General features: G+C 35.1%; 3 protein-coding genes across 3 annotated transcripts; 1 reads left to right on the top strand and 2 right to left on the bottom strand.

The window, feature by feature from the left end:
• Positions 1-67: 67 nt before the first annotated feature.
• LOC106180960 (uncharacterized) lies at positions 68-10,604 on the bottom strand. Its single transcript, XM_013565157.2, has 11 exons — positions 10,404-10,604; positions 9,547-9,629; positions 7,561-7,669; positions 7,075-7,198; positions 6,541-6,867; positions 5,934-6,157; positions 5,352-5,465; positions 4,454-4,563; positions 4,125-4,198; positions 3,852-3,960; positions 68-3,627 (listed from the first exon to the last, which is right to left on the bottom strand). Exons 1-11 carry the CDS (start codon positions 10,476-10,478, stop codon positions 1,176-1,178), a joined length of 3,801 nt encoding a protein of 1,266 aa, XP_013420611.2. The 5' UTR covers positions 10,479-10,604; the 3' UTR covers positions 68-1,175.
• A 2-nt stretch (positions 10,605-10,606) lies between these two features.
• LOC106180972 (coiled-coil domain-containing protein 178) lies at positions 10,607-19,225 on the top strand. The gene is made up of 20 exons (XM_013565179.2): positions 10,607-10,667; positions 10,925-11,120; positions 11,327-11,416; positions 11,649-11,906; positions 12,095-12,238; positions 12,607-12,834; positions 13,039-13,259; positions 13,529-13,671; positions 13,895-14,048; positions 14,195-14,290; positions 15,308-15,444; positions 15,632-15,815; positions 16,128-16,259; positions 16,455-16,547; positions 16,883-16,996; positions 17,222-17,367; positions 17,610-17,695; positions 17,884-17,957; positions 18,185-18,334; positions 18,466-19,225. The coding sequence occupies exons 2-20, from the start codon at positions 10,961-10,963 to the stop codon at positions 18,778-18,780; spliced, it is 2,925 nt and encodes a 974-aa protein (XP_013420633.2). The 5' UTR covers positions 10,607-10,667; positions 10,925-10,960; the 3' UTR covers positions 18,781-19,225.
• Positions 19,226-21,436: 2,211 nt separating this feature from the next.
• Positions 21,437-27,361, bottom strand: LOC106180980 (digestive cysteine proteinase 1-like). The gene is made up of 10 exons (XM_013565192.2): positions 27,258-27,361; positions 26,158-26,319; positions 25,559-25,713; positions 24,793-25,048; positions 24,430-24,628; positions 24,014-24,207; positions 23,564-23,655; positions 22,678-22,839; positions 22,312-22,501; positions 21,437-22,082 (listed from the first exon to the last, which is right to left on the bottom strand). Exons 1-10 carry the CDS (start codon positions 27,289-27,291, stop codon positions 21,898-21,900), a joined length of 1,629 nt encoding a protein of 542 aa, XP_013420646.2. The 5' UTR covers positions 27,292-27,361; the 3' UTR covers positions 21,437-21,897.
• Positions 27,362-27,489: the final 128 nt, after the last annotated feature.

Here is a 27,489-nt window from a genome sequence, read left to right as displayed (position 1 = left end):
CAACCAAATTGTGACAACAGTGTCATTTATTTTCCAATCTGTGGGGTCAAAAGAGAAGAAAAGAATACTCATTTACAAATTTGTTTATTAACAACAAATGTTTCAACAGGATTATAAATACGTTAAATTTACACGATATTATACATTGCTTTACTCATATCCAGGGTGTCTAAGTCTTTTTGTTTGTTCACAGTAAATTGTAAACAAAATCTCAAAACGACAAGTACAATTTTGCTTTGTTACGTTGATACTTTTGAAAATACTGTTTAAGATACCCAATGTCTGGCTGACATTTTTCTACTTTTTTCTGAAAGGTTATTTTGCTTAAATTCAAATTTAATATGGAAGTGTTGACAGCTTCAACAGTGCATCCGTTTAGATTGTAAGTAATATAAATGTGCAATTACATGACTGTCATTAATTTAACTTTTCAATATCTTATATGTAAAATCATATGACCCAATTCCGTTACCAGTACATTTTGAGAATTTTCATACAAACAATGCTATTCTCAACTGTGAAATAATCACACTGAATGAAACTAAAGACAATGAATACTAGAAACACCCTGGATACTTATACTTGCTAAAATAGATCATCAGTTCATTTTACATGCAGGTTTACCTGTCAAGGCTGGGCACCTGGCTTTAAATCAACTCCAAAATCAAATCAAACACAAATTTAAATAGGTGTAAGATCACTCCCACCTTACCCATGACTAAGATTCAAACCAGATGGTATTTTAACCCCATGATCATAAATAAATAATCTACACACCCCAACTGGGAATAACCATAATTTTAATTGCAATGACTGCATGCCTTTGCTAATGACAGTGAGGTATGTAGACTGTGATTAAGTATTTTAGTTGTTTGATTCCAATATTATTATGCAAAGGTATTATTGTTAAATTATTCTTGTCCAACCAACAAATAGCAATTAAGATATGTGTTGGTTCCCCATGTCAACATCCTTCATAAAAAAAATTCTCCAAATTGCACAATACATTACTAAGATACACAAAGGTATTTGGAAATCTGTTAAATGTATTTTATACTTTGAAAACAAGAGGTGAAAAACGTCTTTTTTATTTGCACCCCTGTGCTGTTAACATGTCAAAACAAACAACACATAACTGAAAATAATATTGTGATACTATGCCATGTAGTCTCATGTTACGTAGTAATCAAACAAGTGACACAAAGTTTGGATGGGCCTATGCAATCATCATGGCAGAAAGCACCACATTTTTGACACATGACCATAGCTTTAAGGTTGCATGCACATTTAGATGGCTGAGATGAGTTTGACGTAGTTGTGGTTCCATTTGTAGAAGCTACAGTAGAGACAGTTGGAGATTCCACCGCCAGATGTACACTGGATGATACTGTCCCACCCTGCTGCAGCAGCATCTGAACAGGTGTAGAGCTAGGGATAAATGTAACAGTTCCATTGCTAGAGCTAGTGATCAGAGCCACATTATTTGTTCCTGGGATAGCAGCCAGGGTGGTATTAGTCCTCTGTACATTGTTTCCACCTATGAAAAGACTGTGTGGTAGGTTGGAACCATTGCCTCCCCCAGCAACCTGAAACCCTGTTATATTAGACAAAGCCTGGGCATTGGCCAAGTTAGAAGAAGCCGCAAGGTTCTGCAGCTGCGATGCTGCACCTGTTGGGCTTTTTCCAGTTACTGTTATTTGACTACCAGAGGGCCCTCTTAACTGTCCCCCATTTTTTGAGGCCACAAAAGTGAGATTTGCTGGTTGTGATTTGAGAAGTGCACTGAGAGCACTTGTGGTTGTGGCACTGCTAGTGGGAGTAGTGGCCACCTTACTTCCATTACTTCCTCCAGGTTTAATCAGCATCTGGGGATTTTTAGAATCTGCCAGTAAGGCACTGAGGGTGTTCTGTTTTGACCCCAAAGACAAAATCTTAGTTCCACCCACACTTGTCACAATGATATTTCCTTTGGTGTCAATATTACCATTCCCACTGGTAATGACAGCACCAGATGGAATACCTTTCAACTGCTTTAATATAACACCATTGTTACTGTTCCCAGATACTGTAGTTTTATGCTGAAGCTGCCCTCCTTGTTGCTGTTGCTGCTCCAACATTTTGGCTACTGTCATAGGCTGTGGCTTTGTGGCCTGCATTAATGGTGTTGTTTTTTGGACAGCTGTAGCCTTCAACTGCTGCGCTTTAGAGTTTTGCACTAGGGTTATAGTTCCGCCCGCATGAGTTGTCGTTGACTGAGACAGAGAGCCGCCCACCTGTGCTGAAGCTGACAACGATGACGCTAATGTTGATAATGAGGAAGATGACAGTGATGACAATGATGCAGCTTTGTTGTGATTAGCACCCTGTATATCTGCTGTGGACGAGGATGACATCACCATTTTACCAGATTGTGTAACAACTACTACAGATCTTGGGGTTTCAGGGCGGGACTGTTCCCCAGCCATGTCATCTTCAGGGCGCTGTTGTTGCTGCTGTTGTGTATCATCACCAGGTTTACTGAGAATTGACACCATACTTTTCTGTAACACAGCCTGACATATTGCATAGGATCTCTCCAAGTTAACTCCTGGGCCTGATGCAATTTCATCTGGTTTCATAAGTTTATTACTGATTGTCACCACTCTGGCTCGATCAGCAGGGCGATTTGGGCTTTTACTTTGTGTGGTTGTCACTATAAAGGTGGGCTGGGTGGATACTGTGACAACCTTCTGTACTGGCTGTGTAGCAGCTTGCTGCTGTTGTGGTTGTTGTATTGTTGCTGATACTGGAGTTGCTGGTGGATGAACAATATGAGTAGTTCTGGCCTGCATCTTAGCCCTGTTCTGTGCTTTAATCTGAGCTAGAGTTCTTGTGTGTCCCTGTGGATTACTAGGAGGTGAAGTTGTCACCACAACAGTAGTCACAGGTTGTGACACCAAACTTGATAAAGAACTGGCAATAACTTGACTGTTGGCCGTCGCTGGTTGCTGCACCTGACTTGTTTCTGGTTGCTGTATCTGTACAGTTTGTTGCTGCTGCAACTGAAGTTGAAGTTGTTTTTTCTCAGCTGTTTGTGCCTTAATCTGAGCCAGTGTTCGTGTCTGGCCCTGGCTACGTGCTAAAATACGTGGCACATGTGGAGCATGCGATGGTTGAACCACAGCATAATTATGATGCTGTTGTTGGTGGTTTTGCGCTCGCTGCAACTTTGCAGCTTGAGTCTGTGCTTTTATCTGTGCTAGAGTCTTTGCTTGGCTTGGTCCTACTTTGGCCTTCTTAGGAGGACTGCCAGATACACTACCACTGCTTGAAAGTGGTGGTCTTTTCAAATGGTGTATAATGGTAACATCATGTCCTTGACCACCCATAGTTGCTGTAGCAGTTTTTCTGGCAGACACACCAGTCCCAGAGGACAATCTCTGTGTAACACGCCCAGTAGATGCCGCCACTGTCTGGGAGATTGCCCTCTGTTTCAACATGGTAGATACCAGTTTGGCTTTCTTGACAGGACTTCCAATTTTCACTGCAGTGGGTATGAATGGATTCTGAACGGCATCACTAGCCTTGAGTTGGGCAGCTAGTATGGGTGATGACACTGCCAGAGTAGATTGAGGTTCTCGGATAAGCCTGAAATAGTAATGTGGCATGAGAAAAAAATTAAAACCATAAATACAACCCTAATCAGCTTTTAAAGTATGATCATATGGGCTTAAAAATTGGAAAACTTTGCAGACTGTTTAACTTTGAAATAAGAGTTCCTTCACTGTTATGAATGCAAAATAGCAATTTATGTTTATAATCAACACAATGTTTATAACGAACCCATAACAAATAATTAAGGAGACACTTACTTTTGGCCCCAGATTGGTTCAAAGTGTTTCACTTTCCATGGGTCAAGCTTGGCCTGTTCCTTCTCTTCTTCCACTTTGATTCTCTGCTGGTTTTCAGGGGTGAATTCACCTGAAAATGGATAAATGTATATATGCACTTAATCCAATCATTCAATTTTCTGAAAGGAATTTGCTTAATACCTAATACACAGCATATGATTTCCCTGATCTGTTTAAGTTTCTGATTTGTTCTGGCTGTTGTTTCAGAAATACTCTCTTTTTGTTAAACCTTACCTTCTGAGAGTCTCTCCCTCCACTCGTGACATCCCTTATTGAAAAATTCATTGTTTAAGGCAGTGCTGCTCAGTCTGGAATAAAAAGATAAACATAAGAACAGTAAAACTAGTAGAATTTTTTCCATAGAGCTATTGACACCTACTGGCAAATACTGGCAAACAGGATCCAAATTATATTTTTTCGGCAGTATACGAATTATATTCACTGTTTTACCCAAATGAGTAATTTGTTCACTAGGAATTGAAAATTGCAAAACAGTAAAATATCACTTGGAGAATACATAAGAGTGAATCTTGTAACAGGACTACACTATTGAGCAAACTTGCCTCAAAGAACCATCAGCCATGACAGTCTTGTCACATTCTGGCAGAAGCTGAAGCAGTTTGTACTGGTAGGCTGGAGGTAGCATGGTGAACGTATGTTTGTTGATCAAGGCCTGGAAAATAGCAGTGCTGCTAAAACTGGCCCCATGTCAAACACTGACAAAATTTGAGCTGGGCCAATTAATTTCTGTAAATATATTCAGTTACTGGCCACCTTTTTTGTTTTGGGCTACTAGTAAACTCTTACACCCTGGTGGCTTAAAGAACCAGTGGACTGAAATGCTTATGACACAGGCTGGATTAAAGGGATAATAACTCTTCGTTTTGGCCAAAAAATTAATTTTCCTGGAGTAAACAACAATTTTCCCATACTTACCAATGGTAAATGAATCCATTTTAACATCCAAAGTTAGTCCCTGGTTTTTTTCTAAGAGGTTTGTTTTTTTGTTAAAATCTCTTAAGAGATTATAACAGAGTATAGCCATCAATGGAGGTCACGTGGTCTCAAGACAAGCTCAGATATCAGAATAACAGCTGTAACTGCCGTTTTTGTGGTAAAACAGAATATATTAAATTTCTATGAGTTGTTCACAATGTTTTTATTGTGAAATATAGATCTCATACGAAGAGTTATTATCCCTTTAATATTGTGACAAATCATAGCTATAAAATACCCTCACAACATTGTCAATGTAAGCACAAATCCTAGATCTAGATCAATTTTTGAACTCCAGCGACAGAAAAGTGAAATGTTCTGTATTTAATTCCAAACTACATTTTCCATGTCTGAATGAAGCTCTTTTCTGAATGATCACAACAATTTTGATATTTATCAAGTCATAATTCATGACCATATTTTACATTTGAAATGCCTTTTGTATTAACATGCCACTTTAATTACCCTCAAGTTGACATTGGTGAGAATAGAATCTGGGGTCTCCAAGTCTATGCAGCCTTCTTTGGTCTGTTCTAGCTGGGCGGCTGGGCTGAGCTTTTTGCCAGTTCTCTTCCTTGGCTGAAATGCAATATACAATATTCCTTCACTTATATGGATGCACAGTAGCAATTGATGTTTATGATCAATCCAGAGTTGCATAATGAGATGACATTTTAGGAGACACTTATTGCTTATAAAGAAATAAGACACTTAAAGCTATGTATGCTGCTTTACACAAAAGCATGGTCATAACACACCTGGTAAAAGTTGGTCTCATGTTTAACATGACACCAAATATAAATACAGTTGAAATGTACAAGTCTGATTTCTAGAATTACTAGATTTGATCACCATCTATAAACCTTACTCTATGGCAGAATTTGATTGTAATTACATCTTTTTGAAAATAGCTTGATACACATAAAATTCAAACATTTGCCAAGCCAAGTACCTAAACACATTCTTTCCAAGAAAATTAATTTCCAAATATATATTTTTTTCTTTCCCAATAATATCAATGAAACCCAACAACCTTATGTGACCTACCTTCATACTGAACCCAGGTATAGTAGACAACAGTTCTCTGAGACTCTGTGTTTTAGCAGCACTGCTAGGTATTCCCAGTAGACTGGCTGCTGACGTGCTAGAGGCTGCAGCTGCTGCTGCGGCTGCCGATCTGGTAACACTGTGAGGTGTGTCAGCATTTCCTGTGGAATTCACCATGTTTGCCAGCGAGCTTGCTGATGAACTGGCACTTTGGGCTGAATCCCCTATGGCAAAATAATTACCAAACGTTGATTATAAAACATGTGAAAACACAGTATACTCTGCATAATTGGACCCTATTGGAACAGAAAAAAGTCTTCAAGTAACACGAGTTTCAGGTTGGAAAATTTTCACATAAATCTCAGCTGATGTCATAGAAATAAATCTATTCCATCAGTTTTGTTTCAAGATTTGGGTTTTAAGGCCTATCATGAATCATCTGGGTTGGAGTAGCAATTATTCAAGAGCCATTACATCGATAGAAGCACAAATGTAAGGTTCTGAAATACATCTTTTTAAAAGATAATAATTAGAAAATAAATGTAGAAGCAGACGTTTGCATAATGTCCTATTAAAGGTGTTATCAAAATCAGTACAAAAAGCCTACCTTCATCGATGGCTGGAGGAGCTACACTAGCACCATCTATAGGCTTGATTTTAATCCTGGGATATACAGCAGAGTCAGACTTGATATTTTTTCGTCGCTTGTGACGTGTACGTAATTTTAGAGTTAAAGGCTGGACATTATTTGTGACATCTGAATTTAATGCAGAGTATGTCTCTCCTCCTGATAGTGTCTGTTCACTTTGCATAAGGTCTCCGTTTTGAGGCACTGTTACTTTTGACTCCACAGCATCAACTGAAATTTCATCCAAAGAATCTTCTCCAGCAGGAGGCACCATCTTGCCAGCATCAGGAAGGGTAACATAGTTCACTGAAAATAAAACACTCATGTTAACCAACAGTGGCTACTAATGGTGTCTGAACTGAATGAGCAATGCACATATTATAAAGTAAGTTTTGCCCAATGCTAATTTATTTATGTCTATAAAATTCCATCTGTTTTAAGATCAAATTAAGCATGTTAATTGCCACATCACTGTTTTAAATCATTATGAAAAATATTTCAGATATAACACACCCTTCTCTTTCTTTCTCTCTCGTGTTGTCTTTTGTGAGGGTGGCTCCACTACCTCCCCCTCCTCATTAATGTTGATCTCATCCTCTTCCAGTTCTTCCAGATATGCTCCAGACGGCAGGTCACACTGAAGTAAACATAATGTTGTTGAAAAAGTTGTTTAACTGTTGTTGGTTTGACTGATTTTTTTCTGTAAGGAGGTTTTATATGTATATTTTTTCTTTTTCCAAGCTTGTCCAACAGACTTGTATAAGCAACCAATGAAACAATCCATGAAGATGATGCTGTCCAGAATTTCTGTTTGCTTTAATAAAATACAACTGACTTTAAAAAACTTTAAATCTTAAACAACAATCAAATAATATACAAAATGTAATATGCCCCATCCATGCCATTTGATCATTTAACCCCTTCTCATTTCAAATATTTGTGCACATCATGTAATAACCTGAACGTGCACTGGTTACCATTGGACTATAATATTCATACCTTTAATCCATACACTCCCATTCTTCCTGCCACTTTGTAAAATGTGCTGTCTGACCCACGTGAGTTAGCATGCAAACTTGCATTGAGACAGGCTAAAGGAGTGGTGCCACTAGAAAAAAATGTTTATACATATTCACAATAAAAGCTTTGTTAAATATAAAAGTTACATACTTCTTGAAAAAAGAAAAAAACAATGAAAAAGATACCCTGTCCTGCTGTTACACTTATTCTTGAGCAAAATTATACCAAGGACACCAAAAAAATATAATAAAAGTAAATTTAAGAAAAAAAATTAAATAATATGCAGAAAAGAAACAATATGTGAATGTTTGAGTCAAGGTTATGGATGTGAAACAGTCTCAGTAACATTTCTCAATTTTTACAAAAAGACGAAACTGATAGCATGTAAAACATTGAAAATATGTAAATCATGCAGTTATCATAAATTAAACTGATTTGAAAACAATCTCCAACTCGTCATTAAAAGTTTATATACCCTGCAAAATATTTGCACTGTGCCTTGGAATGCATGCCTTGTCATGCTTAATGGTTCAAATCAATACAGTATTGTTCAAATCAATACAGTAAAAAAAACAGGACTATATCATATATGACAGTTTTCAAAAATGTTGAAATTGAATAAAATCTTGTTTAAATGTACTGTAACTACTGTAGCTAAAAAAGAAGTCCTGTTGCTTAAGTACTTACTTTCCTTTCAGCATTTCAAAGCTCAAATTATAAAATGCCCCGCCCTTTGTATGTATCTACATATGCAACAGATCAATTGGTTTTTGGTTATAACTACACCTTCTCCATGATCCAGGCTATATTGACTCTAAATTGATTCAATTAAATATGATGTATTACTTTAATGACAGTATGTTTGTTTATAAGTTTTCTTATAACAAGGAAAAGAATCTTGGTTGACAGTCAGTGAATTGTTGATTGTTATAGATCTGTTATGGAAGGGAAGGGCACACGCTATGGATACACAGTCTGCCACACTGGCCCAACACCAAGTGCCATTACAATTGGAGTTTGCCCAATAAAATTTGGAAAATATCTTCAGTTTCTGGCCACTGTCTGTTTTGGGCATGTGGACTCTTAGTCTCTGGTGGTTCAAAGGGCCAGTTGGCTAAAAAAGGTTTTGGGGTGCAGACTGGGTAAAGAATTGCAAATCATTGTGAGCAGAGGTGCCATTTTTCCCATTAGAAAATGACATGATACTGCCTCAGAAAGCATGCCTATGTCATCTTATTCAATTTCTACACAACAAACAAAGTCTCAGTTTTCATTGTATCAGATAGATGACAGAAAAGAGAAATAAAATCATAAAGTGAGCTCATTTGCAAGTATAAGAAAAAGCATTTAGCAATATCCACTGCAGTTCAACCACAAACAGAAGGGATTGACTATTTGTTTGCAATTCAAACTTATTGGACATCTATATCATTCTATATCTGCTATATATGCTATATCCCAAACAAATATGAACACAGCACAAAACCACTACTTTACCTTCTAAGCGTTCCATGAAAAGTCATGCAAAAGAGAGAAGTGATGAAAGATGATTATATGTGGTGAATTGAAAGCAAAGATATGTGATATATTATGCAAATAAGCAAATAGCATGAAGCTGTAAAACAACTAGTAAACATACACCTATGTACATGGTGCAAGCCCACCTCCATGGAAGAGAAAATTCAAAGCACCATCAAACTCAAGCTCAACTATAGTTTGTTGTACTAATTCTCATTTGATGTGATAAGAAGAATATCAATAATAAACCTAGCCTGCAGACTTAATAACTCTAGAAGATATATATATACTATGCAACATGATTAATATTAGATTAGTTTTTCAGCTGAAGCAAACTTACTAGTAAATGAATTTTTTATAAGCTGAATTATAAATGACAAGCCTGAACCAACATATTTATGAATTTATGTAAAATCGAAATGATTGCACAAGTAAGTAACGACTTACCTTATGTCTTTAAGGCCCTCATCCTGAATTACTTCTAAAATTTCCTTATGACTCATTGGAGTCTGGGGATGCTTTTCTAATACCTGAAGAAAAGTATCAACCAATTGAGCTTACTAGTAATGTTTTTTAGAAAATCAATTGTACTGGATTAATTTTCCACAATCATTATGAAAGAATGAAAACATGACCCATGGTGTATATCATAGAAAATATCATTTTGTGTGTAAATAGTAAACGGGTAGTCTACAATTATGCAGTTATACCTGCCATGGGCAAGTGTCATGAAAGATGTGAAGTAATTTTAATATCAAGCCACACATAGATGCATACGTTTACAGGCATTCTATAGCTATTTTCTAAATATGATATGTTAAATTTGTATCAGGTTTTGATCTGCCTTTCATGATCATAGGACTAACTGACATTAATAATTTTCATTCTTCTCAAAATATATTATAACCAGGGCTGGCAATTATAACACATTACTAAACAGTTTAGACCTGAATCTTATCACCATGTCTTCCCACAAAGAAGTGCATGTCCTTATAAACCCAATGTCAAATTTAAACTAAGTTCAGTTTTATGCAATGATGTCATGATGCATTAAATAACATTCTTTGACTTTAATCCACACATTCCCACTTATGAAATTTGAAAACAAAATTTATCATAAGATTTCTTTCTAAAATGTCTTTAACATCTAAAGAAATTAAAATAATGAGTCAAACAAAAGGTTTACAGAATCAAAACAACTATGCCGCATGTACTTTATTAAATATCATGTCCAAACATAAACAATCAGATGGTATGTAACTTCAAGCTTGAACAAAAGCAACAAAATTAACACAGAAACCTACGATTTTTGCTGCTTCGGCCCATGTTCTCCCTTTCTTTTTTCGCATACTTCGTTCTCGTAAACTTTCAGCCTGCATGTTCAAATTGTATCTTTACAATCGCAACTAGACAGAGGGAGATATTTCAATATTCTATATCCTCTCCCTCAAATTAAACCAACTGTAGGCCGCCATCTTTGTGATGTCGAATTGTGGTCACGTGATAGGGATCGTGTATGTTCGACTACTTCCGTACTTAGAAACAAAGATGGCGTCAAAATGGTGGAAGTAAGTAGCTTCTGTTGTCAAAATGATTTTTCTTTTTAAGGTCCGAGTCAGAGAAACTGAACAGATTTATCTAGCAAATTTGTTTTTGAAATATTTTAATGACATTAGAGGTATGCATTTTTGTTACATCTAACCAGTACCTTGGAAGTTTGTTGCCCACATTCAATGCCAGAATATTTATTACACCCATACCAAGTCACATTGTTTTGTTCGCTTATTGAGATGGATTTATCGTTGTATTTCACCATTTATTTTAGCGGAAATACCAGCTGATAGAATAAGCTACACTTATCATGGCATCTCCCCGGGAAAAAGTTGTGAGAATTGATGAGACCAGTCAACATTCAAGTAGCACTCCAGCACGCAGAGCCTTGACCACAGCTGGTACCACAGTGCTGAGCAGTGGCAAATACAGCCAGTTCAGGTATACATCAAGTATACCCCAGAGTCCAGGTACAGCACTACTTCATTATATTCTCTTTTCTGTCAAAATGCTTTAATTGTTTTTCAATCATTCATTGCTTATAAGGAGGAAATAACCTGGTTAATAATTGCTACATTAATAGCCTATTTCATATTTTCTTGCTTTAACTTGGGATGGGAGCAGTAATCATATCTAATCACACCATTAATAGTGATATTTCTTTAATCTCTTGCAGATATTAACACAGATAGTGATGTGGATACTGCTGCAGATGACTCTGGAATTGATGGAGAATTTCAGGATGAAGATCTTAGTGAAGCAGGGGGTAAATATATCTAACTTCATTTTAACTAAAAGATATCAAATTTTTTTTCTGTAAAGACTAAAATGGTAATTATATATTATTCATATTGTGAAGAAAATTATATTTTTCCTCCATATTTGGAAAAATTGGCAACATGCATCTTTCCCATTTTCTGCAAAACAAAGCTTGGTCACTATTTATCAGTACAGTGTTAGTCTTAAACTAGTGCATTATTTACTTTTTGAAATTTTAGATGTGTTACGACCTCTCCCAGAGGGATGGCCATCAATACCTCAGATATTTCGACGAAGAAGTTGTGAGCTAACAAATGCAGCACTGCCATGTGTGAAGAAAGCAGTAGCTCACTTAGAACTGCTTCAGACATCTATTGAAGAATGGTGTCGAGACACAGGAACCAGAGCCAGCACAGAAATACCTGGGTCAAGGGCAAGTCAGGCCAGCAGTTCCACAGGATCTCTAACTTCTGAGCTTCTTGCTCAGCAGAAAAAAGGTAACCTCAAGAATGTTTTGCTGTCAGAAAACATAATTTGTAGTGCTACATAAATTGCACTTTGATTTCATAGAATTTTGTTCAACTAATTGTCAAATAAGTGACTGTATTATTCAAATGCATATGTATGTTAGCCTGGTTAATTTGTCACTTGAATTTATGTTTAAATGATGTGTTATGATTTTTAGGTACACCTAAAAAACAACTACGCTTTGCATCACGTATGTCATCAGGCCGCAGTGAGACAGCTGCTGACAGAAGGACAACTAGTAGTGCTTCTAGAGCAACTTCATCAGCAGATACCCTGTCTGTGCGTGGCGTAGGAGTAAATGGTGAGTGCCGATGAGTATCTATAATTAAAACTTTTCAAAAGGTATTGCTTTCTTGCATTATTTCATTTAAAATGGGTTACAAGTGCATCATGTTTTTTTCTTTTTTTCTTTATAATTAAATGAAAAAAGATAACTTCACATGTATATACATACATAAAGGTACATACATATAATTCAAATTCACCAAAAAAAGCGGTAGTATTAAAGTATCGTATCATATCATATCATATCATATCATATCATATCATATCATATCATACAGTTGTTTGGTTAGAAAAATGCATCATGGCAGAAAATTGTGGAAAAGAAATATCATAGAAATGCAACAGTTCTGTATCATAGCTCTCTGTCTCTCTCTTTATATGTAGATGACCGCCCTGACATCATGCCACAAGGTCTGCAGGCAGATATACCATATCTTGGTGCAGAGGAAGTTGTGGATGAGGTGATGACTCTCATTGCCAGGCTTGAGAAAGACAGATTAGACACAGAGGACATGCTGAAGAAAGAGAAAGAGCGTGTCAGAACACTTAATCATAAAATAGACATGTTAGCTGAGAAGAGGTCTGTTGATCTTCCAGCAGCTGTGCAAGGAGGTTGGTGAAATTTCAAACATTTATTTCTGGTCCATATTTCAGTCTTTATACATAAGTACCCAGAATTAATTTCAGCTGAGCTCAGTGGCCTTTAAAAGGTAGCTTTTATTCTACAGCAGTGTGACTTGTCATATTATAAAGTAAGTGATTGTTTAAACTTTGTGTTTTTAATATGAATATTGACTACATGTACTTACCATTTAGAACATGAGGCATGTTCCATGGACATAAGTGAGTTGGCTTGGCATGTTGCATACAAGGAGAGACTAGAAGAGAGAATTCAACACAAAGTTGGGGTAGCAGAAGTTATGAACAAACGCCTGAAGGAGGACATTGCCTTTGTCCAGAAACACTGCCCTCTCGTGGAGGAAAAATTATCGCTTGAGCGGAACGCTATGGCCAAAATCAAAGAAGCTCAAGATGATGTAAGTGATATTAAATTACAGTTGTGTGAGTGATATTCTGATTTGATTTATATATTACTGCATTGTTTTTTGTTTTATTTTTTTATGTGTCAGCTTAGTTACATAGAAAAAATCAGTTCATGTGTAAATAAAAATTTTGGAATTTAGCAAGTTTTGGCATTCCATCAGTGGTAAATTTCATTTGTGGGATCAGCAGTTTGTGTGTTGTTTTAGTGTATTTGGTTATTTTGGGGTAATTTTATCGGTACTGTTGCAATCATTATTTTCAGACCGTTGATGAGTTACAAGTTACTATTGACAGAAAACAGAGTTGTGAAGCCAAATCTGCTGAAGCTTTTTCTAAAGCCGAAAAGGAACGTATGCATATCAAATCAGACTTGGATGGTGTGAGAACAGACCTCAACCATGTCAGGTAAGATTTTAAGTGTACAAAGCATGAAAATGTACATTAGTAAATGACATAGTTGATATGTGGCAACTTCTTTCTTTAAACATTATTCATATACTTTCTTGATTTCCTTTACCTTAGAAAAAGGGGCAAATGTTCAATAATAATCCATTCTGTGCTCAGTATATAACTTGTATTTTAGTACAGCATTTTACTCTGTGATAAATGAAAATGTGTACTCTTTCAGTGAGGATTTGGCTGAGGCCAAGATGAATAACAATACCTACATTCACCAGATGAATGACTGTAGACAACAGCTCCACGACAATGACCAGGAGATGATTGTGCTCAATGTGAAAAATGAAAACTCCCGAGCTGCAGAAGAGATACAGGCTAGAAAGGTAAGAATTGTCACTTTCTGTGCAATCTTATGAGAAATTTCATTATAACATAGCTGATAAAAACTTTTCATCGTGAAACTTCATTGTTGTATCAAGTGGTGTATTATGAAATCGAATGTTTAAACTACTGAAATGTTACAATTTAGGTGAAAGATCTAGAAGGCAGAATTAGGGAGCAGACATTTGAACACAAGAAACTAGAAGAGAATAATGATAGACTGACAGCCTGGAAGGAATCTAAGGTATATACATGTTAGGCAAATGCATTCACAGTCACATTTGGCAAATTCTCTGTTATATGTAAACTAATGAAGTGAGATTTTCAACAGACTACTCCTTACTATCTCAATTAACCATTAAAATCTTTTTTACTTACAAGATGTATTTTAGCTTAACATGTTTTCATAAATTTCCAGTGTGCTTTAGTGTTGTGTACCATTTTGTTTTTGTGTCAACATAGAAATAACTCTTTACTAATACATATACATCCTTCCATTGTATCCCTGGGAACAGCCGGTAAACTGAATGAAATACCCGAGTGTTATAGAATGGTTGATTGTTTTAAGAATTAGAAATGAGTGAATATTTGACACTTTTGCATGGAAAAAATTCACACATTTTCATAAGGTTTCAATGATGAATTATGCATGTTGATGAAATATGTTTTGTTATGATTGTGTTATGATTTAAATCTTTGTTATGACTTACAATTCTTAGCCAATATTTAAAACAGATTTTTTGGTATTGTTTCCAAAAATGTATATTTCTTATACCAAACATTATGCTTGGTGTTTAATTTGATAATAAATGAATGTTTCACAGTATTTACTACTTAAACTATGCACCAAACTCCTTGTGCACTGCATGCAAAATTATCTTGAATACATCTTGGATACCCTGCAATACTTTCTACTTCAACTTGACACTACCCATCTCTCTGTTAATTTCTGTGTTGACGTGATAAAATCTCTCATATCATATATTTGTATTGAAATACGACCTGATATACCTAATTTTAAACATGGTAAACCAGTTCTGTTAATTTAATGGTGATAATATTAACTAGTGCATGATGCCTTTCATCTTAAAGTGATGATTTCCTTTTAATCAAATCTATTATGGAAGTTTTAATAAGAATGTATAAAAATTTAACTAGATTTGGAAAATATGAAATACAACACAAATATTGAACTTGAGTGAATCAATATGTTGTTTGATTATATCCACAGGTAATAAAATTATTTATTTTCACTTCACAGCAAGCTAAGTTCACAGAGCAGATCTCTGAGCTTGAGAATCAGAGAGAGTTGAAGGAAGAGACATTAAAACAACTTCTTAGGAAGAATGATGAGAGAGATATGATGATAGCAGATATGACGCAGAAGATTCACCAGTGGTAAGACTTAATTAAGAGCATATTGACATTGCACTTGGGATAAGTTCAAGGTTAAACATTAGCTACAAAATGGATGGCTTTGTTTGTGTAAAACTTTTTTTTTACTGATACACAACAAAATTTAGTGGGATTTAAAAAATTCGGTACTGAATAGCCATGTAATGTTAAATGCATTGCCTCATTCCAGTCAAAAACAGAAGGTTATAGACGAGAAAAACACCGTCAGAATTCACAAGGAGATTGCTCGCACAGAGAAACAGATCGAGGTGACAATGGAGGAACTGAGCAAAGTTCAGACCATAAATAGAGCTATCAGAGATACCCTCATGTCAGAGGAGAGTAAGGCCTCACTTGAAGAAGAGAAACTGAGGGTAAGATGACGTGGTGCTAATGTTGTCAGTTGATATATAATTTTGGAGATTGAGGTTTTTAGGAGGGAAAGAGTGTGAAAGACAGACCTGTATACATGTACTACTGATAATATAAGCATACTGATTTTTTGTGCCTCAGCAAGTTTCATTAGTAATAGGTGCAAATTTTTAGTTCATTAAAAATAGATGAATAGGATTATAATAGATATAATAATAATCGTCACCATCAAGGCAAATTGACTGAATGTTGAGTTTTAATTAACAGGTGCACTCCTGTTAAATATTTCATAGTGCTTACTGTTTCTTTGACAGATTACTGCTGAGAGCTTAAAGAAACAAGTTAAGGATGAGATCCATACAAAAACAGTGATGCAAGCAAGAATAGTGTCAGACAACACAGAACTGGTCTCTTCTCATGATGAATTCAAAGCAAAAAGAGAAAAGGTGAGAAATAGTCACTATAGTCACACTGGTAATCACAGTAGGTGCTAATTGGTTACATTAGTGATATGCTTGTTTATCAACTAATGTTTTGATAACAATGTTACAGGCATTTCAAAGATTTTTATAGGTATTTATTTATTTATTTATTTTGGGACTGTTGATTATTTTTTAAGATTATTTTGTTTATCATCTAAGGTCCAGAAAGTTGTAGATGAATTGATGGAAAATCTCAGAGTTATACTTGGGAAAGTGGAAAAGTTAAGAGCTGAATATGCCAAAAGGGCAAAGGTAAGTTGAAGAAAAGGTGCTGATGCAAGGAAAATAGATATTCACTTTATACATTGTTTGATAATTTTACATCTGTTAATAATGTATTATTAATGTGTCATTCAATATTTGTTTGTTATTTTTATGAATTAGATATCGATTCTTTTAACTCTGTTCAATAAGTTAGGTTAGTAGTATGGTCAAGAGAACAAGAAGCATCAAAGTGGTTAAACATTCCAGCACCCTGGTCATCATAATAAAAAATCTTTATGACTGAAGACTTGTTCTATTTTGTGTTTATCAGCCAGACATTATCAGTTATGATATGATTTTAAAAATATTGTTCAATCTTGCAGGCCATTGAAGGTTTAGACAAAGAATTGAATCAGGTCCAAACTATGCACCAAGAACTAGAGACAAAATTAATGGGCAGGAAAAATGTGTTGGATCCACAAAATAATGAACTTAAGGTATGATAGTTATTGTATTAGTCTTGGAAAAGTACCTAGGGCATTCACTGTAATAGATATTGGTTTAATCTAGTTAAACTTAACTATGTTTCAAAGTCCCCAAATTGCTTTTCATATATAAAAAAGTAATGTAACATCTATTGGCAATTTTGCTGAAAGCAGAGACAAAGATATATATTTATAATGGGAGACATTTTCGTAAAATGTTTTTTTTTCTGTATTCAGGCAAGCAATAATGAGTTGGACAATAAAATTGAGAAGGCGAATAAAAGAACTGAAATGATCTTGAGCAAGCTTGAGGACATCGACAAATCCAATAACATGATGAAGAGAGTCTGGCAGAAGACAGAGCTGGCCATAAAGCAGGCTAAGTAAATGCCATTTTATCAAACTTTTCTGCACTTATGATAAATTGTTATGAAATAAAGAAATCAGAATTGTATAAACACAAAGAGGCAATTGGATTTTGCTTAAATAGGCTTTGCTATACACATATATGCAAGAATTATATAGCTGAAGAATAAAGAAACATTTTGGTTAAAGGCCAATGCTTTACTCTCATGGAACACAAACTGAGTTTTACGGATAGTTTCACTATGTTTTTACTTTGCAGTGAGAAGGCAGAAGAACTGGATATCAAGTTGGCTTATGCACAAAAAGTGGACCAAGAAACCAAAGAATCTCTACTTAGAACAACTAGTAAGCATAGGCATATTTGCCTTGGTGTTTATGGCAAATCCTTGGTGTTAGTGGAATATTGGTTAATTAGTTATGTCATCTTATCCCTTAACTCTTGCCAACTTGATTTCAATGTAAGTAACTAATTTTTGAGGACTGGTGCATACTGGTGTTTGTTAATTTTATGCATTGCTTTATTTTTATTCAAGCTCGTATGAACACATTAGATATGCAGCATGAGCAACTCATGAAGGACAGGCGGGAAGTGCATGAAAAAACAATGGTAAATACAGAATACCACATGTGATTTTGACATGGTGCTACATTTCAGCCTTTATTTATATAGCAAATTCTCATTTGTAAATTAGACTTAAAATGAATTCTCATCGATGTGTTTTAGATCAGGGACAAAATGATACTCTCACTAGCATAAATTCTAATCTGTGATGATAATTTATAACAGATAATTTAAAAAGTTTTTTCATGTTGAATATTCTCTTTTCACCTCAGACTGACCTCACAGATAAACTGATACTAAATAAGGAGCTGGCCTCACGCTACAGACAGTTGCAGTTGCTGTATGTCAAAGTGAAGAATGAATATATGAATGAATATGATGGCAGAGTGAACATGGAATCTACAATAAAAGATCTAAAACAGGTAAATATTGCTTATAATGATTTTGCTCCTAACATATCTGAACAACATGATGATGCATTTTCCTTCAATACTATATGTTGTGTCATGTTCCTGTAGATCATGGTTAGCACATACATCCATTTATTTTCCAGCTTCACAGTTTGCAAGTCAGAATGCATGCTGCTCTTCAGGAGTACTACAAATGTCGTGGAGCATACAATGAGTATGAACTGAATCGTATGGAAAGTGAAACTGCTGACAATGCTCACAAAGTCAGTGAGCTGCAAGGCCAACTGGATGGAGCTCTGTCAAAGATTGGTCAGTTTTTGAAAACTCATTTAGATGGAGATGCAGCCCGCAGAATGGCCATGGAGGTGCTGAGAAGAGAAGATGCTGGACTTGCTAGAGAGAAGACAGAAGTTTTACTGGAAACTGCCACCAATGGTACTGCTGTAGCAGCTCATTAAATAACAATAAAAGTGTTCAAAAATAATGTTTATACTTTGTCAAAATAAAGACATCCCACTCCACTATAACCAAGTGGATTAGATGCTCCTTGCCAATGGTTGGTTATAAATTTTTTAAAGTTTATGAAACAAGTGGCCTACTGATTATTTATCACAAGTGCCTTCGTGAAGTATGGATATATTGTGGTGGTGATACCATTTTACTATCATCTACATCATTTTTCAAGTAAATTATATTTAGTGAAAAACATTAAGCTGTGTTTTCTTCATTAATGTTTGCTGCTTACACAGCTCATGGAGATGTACAATTTTAATTCCCAACCATTATACATATTATACAAAGCTGTGCAGAGCACATCTATGTTCTTTGTCATGAAAAGATGGTGTTAACTGTAATACAGTAAATGCTGGTTAAATTGTCACTTAATAAAATGTTAGTTTTGCACACTGTTGTTCCTGGCAAACCATTATATCAGACTACAAGACTTTTAAAATTTCTTTTGCAAAATAAAATGGCATATTTGAATGCCTTTTACAGAAACATTTATAACAATACTCAATTTTTTATAACTTAAATTCTTTTATTTTATATTTTTTTGAGAGATACATCCCCTTGCTCATCTTGAACAGGAGGTCAGACAATGTTGAAGCAGCACTTTCATCATTTAATGAGCAATTTTCAGCACACTACTTTGTAGACAACTAGTAACTTCCAAATTCCATCAAAATACACAAAAAAGCTCTCTCTCTCTCTCAAACAAACAAACAAAAAATATCTTGAACAATAATTTAGTCTCCACGGAACAAAAAATAACACCAGTCAAAACCTAGTTTAATACATAAACCTGGTTGTATCAAAATTCTCTTTTTCCCCTCAAAGTAGTGTAGTACATTTTTTTATGTACAGACACAGATGTGTCTGTACATATTGCCATCACCTGCGTCTGTCGTCGCCGTCGTCGCCGATGCCGATGCCGTCGCCGATGCCGGCGCCGTGCACTTTCAGCGTTAACACGATAAGTGGAAGAAAGTTTTACTTTTTGGCTTTATATTTACAGAGCTGATGAATATTCATAAAACCCAGGTCAAGTTCGAAAATCAGCATGATCGAGCCATTATTGTAGAAGTTATGCTGTTTTTTCACTTTTCAGCATATATACAACACTGTTAACACATTTCAAGGAAAACCGATAGGCCTGTTGTCATGAAACTCACAGGAGCAATCAATCTTACTAAAACGCAGGTCAAGTTCGAAAATCGGCACGATCGGGCCACTATTTTAGTAGTTATGCTGTTTTTTCACTTTTTAGCATATATGCAACACTGTAAACACAATATAAGAAAAACAGATAGGCCAATTGTCATTTAAACTCACAGGAGTGGTCAATCTTACTAAAATGCAGGTTGAGTTTGAAAATTAGCATAATTGGGCCATTATTTTAGAAGTTATGCTGTTTTTTCACTTTTCCTTAGATTCAGTTCTTAGGCATGTTAACAGTTTCATTATTTAATTAATAAGAAATGTAAAAGTGTTTGTTTGACATTTTCTGCATCTTTACAACATTGTTAGTTGATTATGTAAAAATGATGGTAAACTTCTTATTTTAGTAGTTATGCTGTTTTTTACACTTTTCAGCATATATGCAACACTGTAAACACAATATAAGAAAAACAGATGGGCCAATTGTCATGAAAGTCATAGGAGTGGTCAGTTTTGCTAAAATGCATGTTGAGTTCGTAAACCAGCATAATCGTGCCAATATTTTTGAAGGTATTCTGTTTTTTCACATTTCCTCAGACTCATTTCTTAGGCATGTTAACAGTCTCATTATTAAACTAATAAGATACGTAAAAGTGTTTGTTTGACATTTCCTGCATCTTTACAACATTGTTAGTTGATTTAGTAAAAATGATGGTAAACTTGTTATCATGTATTGTGTAAAAAAGTGTCAAAAATGGAAATAAACTCATATCATTGCAGTTTGTCAGATTTAATCATTCACTATGTTCAGAATCTCAGAATGGAGGAAATTGGACATTTAACACTGTTCTATTGATATTTTTCCCATCTCATCAATTTTCTTAGTTGATCATATAAAAATGGCAGTAAACTGTTAATTTTGTTTTATGTTAAAAAATTGTTAAAAATGGGGAAAAAAACATTTCAGAACCGTGCTGTCTTGTCTTTATTTCCACGTAAGCAGTTGTATTGTTTTTTATGTCTTTAAACATTATGTAATATTATTTTATGCACTGTCATCATTTTTCAAAAATTGAGACTTTCATCATGTGAATTTGAACTCTCATGATCCTGAAACTGTAATCTTATTGAAGGGGTGGATTGAGACCATCTTCTGGGTCTTCCGGAAGACGGTCAGGTTATTAAGTTTATATTGACTGGTATCTATTTTTTTTCTGTTGGAAGACCATAAAAATGGGGGATGGATCAACATAGATACTTTGGAATACTATCAGAAAATATCTCTGGGTTCGCTCCTGTTATTGACCATGGTACCTGTTGTGCATGATTAGAATTCAGTGTTGACTGACAGTGCTATTATAAGCATTATTTATTATTGCATCAAAATTGACAAAATGACCTATTTTGCATCTTTATTTTCTGTTTTTTGTCTGTACATTTGACAGCTTTGCTGCCTTGTTTTTTTAGGAAAACAAATTTAAATTTGAGAAAAAAATAAATAAAGAAATGCACAAGTTTACACTAAATACAGTATTACATATCTTGATACTTGCTCAAACTTAATAAATATTCAGGTGTACAAGATTAGTAAGACTTACAAGCATGTACATCTTGAATGAGTCTGTCAATACAGTACAATGATATCATGTTTCTATTTCAAGCATTTCTGTTACAGCAGTGCTACAGTTTGCACACATACTTGTAATCATCAATAGCCAATCCCCATCCAATAAAGAACAAATGAAAAGTAAAGTAATGACCAAAACAAACGCATTTTATCATTTCATAAAAATAAGTAAACAGCTGTTCCATGATAAATTCAAAAATTTTGAAAACAAAAGTGTACATTCTTGGGTAAACCTTATTATGCTTATAAACCATGCACTCACATGATCATAAAATTACAATTTTACTTATCACATTGTTACAAAGGTTGGATCAGTTTCTACACCACAATTGTTGTCTTTCTGTGCCATCAAAACATAGCCATCATTTCCCCAGTAGGTGGACCAAGAGTTCTTGACCAGCCAGTAAGCTTTTCCATTCATGGTTCCATAGCCTACTGCAAGAACTGCATGATCAAGCTGCTCTGGTGCATTACCTGAAAATTGAACATGATAATTAAAAACAGTACTTTAAACATATCTATACAAATACAAACAACCAAGGAGCATGATAGCAAGAACCTATTATTAACATTTTTTTTTTTTTTTGGCCAATATGTAACCCATTGTAGCAAAAATTCCAAATTACCCATTTAGCAAAAATTAAACACGTTTAACTTGTTTTTGTAAAAGGTATACGCATTTAAGGGTTTCAAAAATACTCACCACATTTAGGTTCATAATAAACTCCATTTGAGTAAAAACTGAAGCTTTTGTGGGAGGCATCGATTGCCACTGAGATGGGTCCATGCTTTGCAAGAGCCATCTTGAGAGCATCTGAATCACCTGATGTGACATTATACCAGACCTTGATTTGCACCCTTGTGCCATTTGTCTTCCAATGACATTTACCATCCTAAATTCACAATTAAAGAAAGTTTAAACAACTTTAACAAATAAAAAAATAAAAATGGCATAAAACAGATACCCTTAGGTCATTCAGCATCACTTAGTTAATTTTTCCCAAAATTTTTCATCACACATTACAGTAGAAAAAAATCATGGAAAGAAATAATGCTGTTTCAATCTTACCACTGCCATATATGACCCATAGATCTCCTCTGTGGTCAGTCCACCATGTTTCCGTATCCACTGGTAAGCCAGAAAATCATCTCCTCCATCACAACCCATGTTACCTTCACCCCAAGAACAGTCTATTAACTCCTGTTGGGATAGTTTTAGAAGCTTTCCAGTCTGAAAAAGTAAAAATAATCTCTCAAAAATATCTCAAGTAATGTACAGTATAAAGGTATAGCACAAATAAAAAATGCAAAGTAATACATTATGCTTATAAAATGTATTAAATGAGTCCATAAAACAACATCTAATACCCCATTCACATTACGCTCAGTAATCCGGATAAGTTGCGAATTAGGTCACAATTCGAATAAATGCAGTAGTGTGAACGCAAGAGGATTTCTGTAATGCGAATTTTCAAAATCCTGCAAGCGAGGTGGATTTCTAAGCTTACCGGAATCGACACCTGTACAGATCTTACTGCGCATGTGTGCAGAAAAGTGCGGGTATCTATGAACACTTGTTTATTACTTTAGCAATTGCACCAAGCGTATTTGGAGGTCACCACTCACTACAACATGAGGAAATAAACTTATTTTGCCATCTTATACTTCTCAAGAATGCTGGAATGTCTTTTGAGTTGCATTTGTTGTCACAAATTTTTGTTGGTATTTAAAGATTTCCTGTGCGGCGCATGCACGAGTGTTCAAAACAGGAAGTTAAACCTGAAATTTTCAACGTGTGACTCGGTTTCGTTAGCAAGTGTGTGTGAACGCAATACCGAATCGAATTCCTCACGAAAAATTCGGATTACAGAAATGCGCATTTTTGCAACTGTAGTGTGAATGGGGTATAAATCAGCTCTTAATTTTCTGCAGATATGTAAGCAGAAGTTACAAACCATTAAGAAATAAGTCCCTTCAAGTGTGCCAGTTGTACCAAAACTCCAACAAGATCCACATACAGCCTGGTCTTTTACTGGGGTCACAGCACCTACAAAGACAAATTTCAGGGCTTCAAAAACAATACCATAAGAACAGTAACAGTAGCCATTCTATTTTGATAACGACAAAACAATGTTAAAACAAACAAGAAGCAAATGATGCACACCAATGTGAACTGTTGTTTCAAAAATTTTAGGAATTCAAATCATTGAGAAATTGAAGTAATGTACTGTTTAATAAGATCTCAGGTATGGTTCTTTCTTTGAAGAAGAATTATCAAAGTAAATTTGTAATAAAAAAAAGCCAAAACAACCACAGACTTCAAAAATGTATGTTTCAAAAACTTAAATAAAAATTTAAAACAGGCTAAAATATTCAATATATACAAACAAGCTATTTTAACCCACCATAATTTCTCCAGTCCACCTGGCTTGGTAGTTTAATACTTTCATACATCTTCTTGTTGAAGGGCAGCCCCCCATTGTATCCTGGTTTGTACAGACGTCCTCTCATTTTCTTCATCTCCCATGGGCTCCTGTCAGCAAGATGGTTCACTGCAACTTTGTAACTCAGTCCAGCTCGGTTCTTGGAGTGAATAAATCTAAAAATTGTTGTGAAAATATTATGCAGTGAAAATGATACAATCCACACGGACTTTTTACTAAAATGTTTATTTGTTTCATTAGAAGTTTTTTTGACATGAAATCTTTACAGTTATCAATCTCATCAGGGATTAACTTATGGGGGGAAAAACTCCTATCAGAATGCAAAATCCCTGAGGCTATTAACTTTACAGTCACTAACTCAGCCCTTTCCAACTCACCTTACGTTATGCCTGAAATTAAATTTACGGGTCTCATGCTCTTTTATAGTCATGAAGTTTCGCTGGTAAGTTTTCTTAAAATCTTCAAACATTTCATGGATGTGGAGGTCATCATGATGTACGTATTCCCTCATGGGGTTCATAAGGATTCTTTTTTCTGAATTCTGGGTCTGGGTATATCCAACAGAACAGTTCTTTACTACAAAAAAAATATATACATGTATATTATCATACTGTGCCATCGATGACATTATAAGATGAAAAAATTAATATCTATAAAGCTTTTGTAATACCAGTCTCCCTTAACTTGAACTGCAATATTTCAATGACCTTCAACAGAAAATATTCATCAGGTAATCTCACCTGTTGGTTGAAAAACTGAGACATTGAGAGATGTGTTGGTGTACTCTAGATAACCATGATAATCAATGTAGTACTTGTCGTAATGGGAGCCCAGCAAAGTGTCAAAACCAAACATCTCATAGCGCACAGGAATCTGCTTTTTAGAATCCACGTAGAATGTGTATGTGTTCTTTTTCTTGCCAACTGTCATCACAAACCTCCAGGCATCTACAGTGATGTTTGCACCTGTGGGGTGGGGCTGTCCCTTGGCATACAGCTGAGGGAGGATAAATGGGGAATGTGATTAATGACGATTTAAATATGAGATTAAAGAATGGATAGCAGCTAGCTACTTGACTCTCTGCATAGCTTATCAAATTGTAACTTCAATATTATTGTTTATCTCAAACAAATTCTATGGAGTCGATTTATTTCTTTGGCAAGTGATTAAAGTAATATGAACCTTGAATCTTTGCACAACTTGCAATGAATAAATTTTCTGGTCCCCTGGCTTTTACATATCAATATACAACATAAAAACATTAATGTTCACTGGGTGAATTAAATTTTAACTATTACTCAGCAATGGCAAAAGCCTGTAAGGACAGAGTTGCAATGAATGTCCAAATCCTTTTATACCCACCAGCTCACTACATAACTGGGTTTTATACTTCTATAAAATATATAACTATTTTCACTTTATAATTCAATGGATTATAATTTCATATAACATTAATACTTGAAGAGCAGACTATTCATTATTTTTAATTCATTGCACTTTACATACTGTAAAGTTGGTCAAGTCTGGGAATACACTCTGCAACTTTGGCATTCCACCCGATTCAAAGCAAGTGAGCTGGTTGAGCTTGTCATCACTGTAACTGGTGTACACTACAGAGTAGGATTTCTTCAGATCACCTCTTTGATACATCTTAGACATGCCTGTGAAGAAACATGATACTATATAAACAGAAAACACCAATTTTCTTTTAGGATGCTGCCACATTAGATTAAGAGATAAATCAAAAGACATATAGTTTTTGTTTATAGCTGAATACACCATTGGATGTGATGATCTTAAAAGTGCAATATGTAACAGAGCATAAAATAAATTTTCATACTAATTACATGCCAGTTTCTACAGAGTGACTTCCACTCAGCAAGGTCTGATTGTCTATTGACTTCGCTATCCAGGTATATAAATAAACAAACAAAGTAAAAAAAAATCAGTGCAGATCATAATTACAGGGACACAGAGAGAGACTAATAAGTACTATAAATTTTGATGCATATCATATAGCAGCTAAATACATTTTCACTAATAATACACAATATTATGTCAGACAGACAAGTTACATATATATATATATTAGACTTAAATCATACCTGAATAATAGTCAATTCTAGTTCTATTGTTATGGCCATCATAGTAGGCATAAAATGGCTCCTTGATTTCAGCATAAGGAAGCTGAAGCATCCCACCGACCTGATACACTTTGGCAATGCTAGGCTTGGTTGGGGCAGCACCTAAACAGGTGCCCAGAAAACCTGCAAAACACTTGGTTATTAATTCTGTTCATTTGCAGTCACACAAATGGTTACAAGTCCTTTGTGAATCAAAATTTCAATTTTCAAGGAAATTTTAAAACTTCACCCTTAATCACCAAGGTATAAAAAATGCAATCCACGAACTGGTTTTTGAGTTCTAAACTTCTAATGTTTGGGCCACTCTTGTAATGGAGGCTGGTGGATTTCACTCTTTGAGATAAATATCAGCAGTGGACTGTTTTAAAAAATGCAAATCTTAGTTTACACACTTTATTATAAAATTCATGCGTATAAGCACTTCTCATGATGATTTTGATATATACGCTGGGTTTTTCTGGGTGCTCCATTTTACGACAGGTTAATTGCTTGACAAAGGGATATTACATGCACTTCACTCACAGCTCTATCCATGGGAAAACCAGTTGGCATTATAGGAGTGTGCAAGTTGAGGAGACGAAAAGTAAGATAAAAATTTAAGGTCTGTGCTTTTATGTGTTAACACAGAGTATATCAAAATTGTCAATAGGAGTGCTGCATGTAATTCATGAATTCCGTGCTACATGTACAGGGGTAGTTTCACTTTATACAGTACTACTGCACATGCATGTATTTCAAGTAAAATGACCCATACCAACACACTGAGCTAGCCAATATTGCCACAGTTTTCGGGCTTACATACTTTAAGTGCCCCTACCTCAGTAAGGGTACCTATAGCATGTATGTACAAAAACTGAGGCAAGTGCCAGCATGGTACTGCAAAACAACACTACATTGACTAGCAAATGACAGACTTGATATTGAACATCACTGTAACTTGTAAACGTATTAATTTATGCTCCGCGTGACAGCACAAGTTATTGTCTATATCGTAATTAAATATGTCTCTAAAAGCAGGTTCACTGGTTTTAAACGTTATCAGGCTGACAAAACAAAACCACCTGCAAAAACGAGATAGGCAATCCTCCACACCATGTTTTCTCTTTGGCGAATGTAGGTCACCAGGGGTCAGAGCCGCGCGCTGTGGGAAGGACTTATTATTTTTTTCTTACTGGCGACACAAACTTATTGTTAAATTGACAAAAGAATAATAAAATGTTCTGTTTGAGATATAAAAATAATTCAGTGGTAATAAAAGGGAATTTAAAGCATTACAAAGCTGGCTATAAGGCT

Source organism: Lingula anatina, chromosome 1 (genome assembly GCF_051362555.1).
Source record: "Lingula anatina isolate TDL-2025a chromosome 1, LinAna3.0, whole genome shotgun sequence".
In the NCBI taxonomy this organism is placed as follows: Eukaryota; Metazoa; Brachiopoda; class Lingulata; order Lingulida; family Lingulidae; genus Lingula; species Lingula anatina.
The sequence above is the reverse complement of the archived record's forward strand: the minus strand, read 5'-3'. Positions and strand labels throughout refer to the sequence as shown.

Coding starts and splice junctions, on each gene's coding strand:
- LOC106180960 (XM_013565157.2), bottom strand. CDS start 10,478: ATGCAGGCTGAAAGTTTACGAGAACGAAGTATGCGAAAAAAGAAAGGG. Junction 7,670..9,546: donor GAGGGCCTTAAAGACATAAG/GTAAGTCGTTAC, acceptor ATTTTTTTCTAG/TGGCACCACTCCTTTAGCCT. Junction 3,961..4,124: donor GAGGGAGAGACTCTCAGAAG/GTAAGGTTTAAC, acceptor ATCCATTTTCAG/GTGAATTCACCCCTGAAAAC.
- LOC106180972 (XM_013565179.2), top strand. CDS start 10,961: ATGGCATCTCCCCGGGAAAAAGTTGTGAGAATTGATGAGACCAGTCAA. Junction 13,260..13,528: donor TCAAAGAAGCTCAAGATGAT/GTAAGTGATATT, acceptor CATTATTTTCAG/ACCGTTGATGAGTTACAAGT. Junction 15,816..16,127: donor TTGAAGAAGAGAAACTGAGG/GTAAGATGACGT, acceptor TTTCTTTGACAG/ATTACTGCTGAGAGCTTAAA.
- LOC106180980 (XM_013565192.2), bottom strand. CDS start 27,291: ATGGTGTGGAGGATTGCCTATCTCGTTTTTGCAG. Junction 26,320..27,257: donor TGCCTATCTCGTTTTTGCAG/GTGGTTTTGTTT, acceptor AGTGTTTTGCAG/GTTTTCTGGGCACCTGTTTA. Junction 24,629..24,792: donor CTCAGTTTTTCAACCAACAG/GTGAGATTACCT, acceptor TTTTTTTTGTAG/TAAAGAACTGTTCTGTTGGA.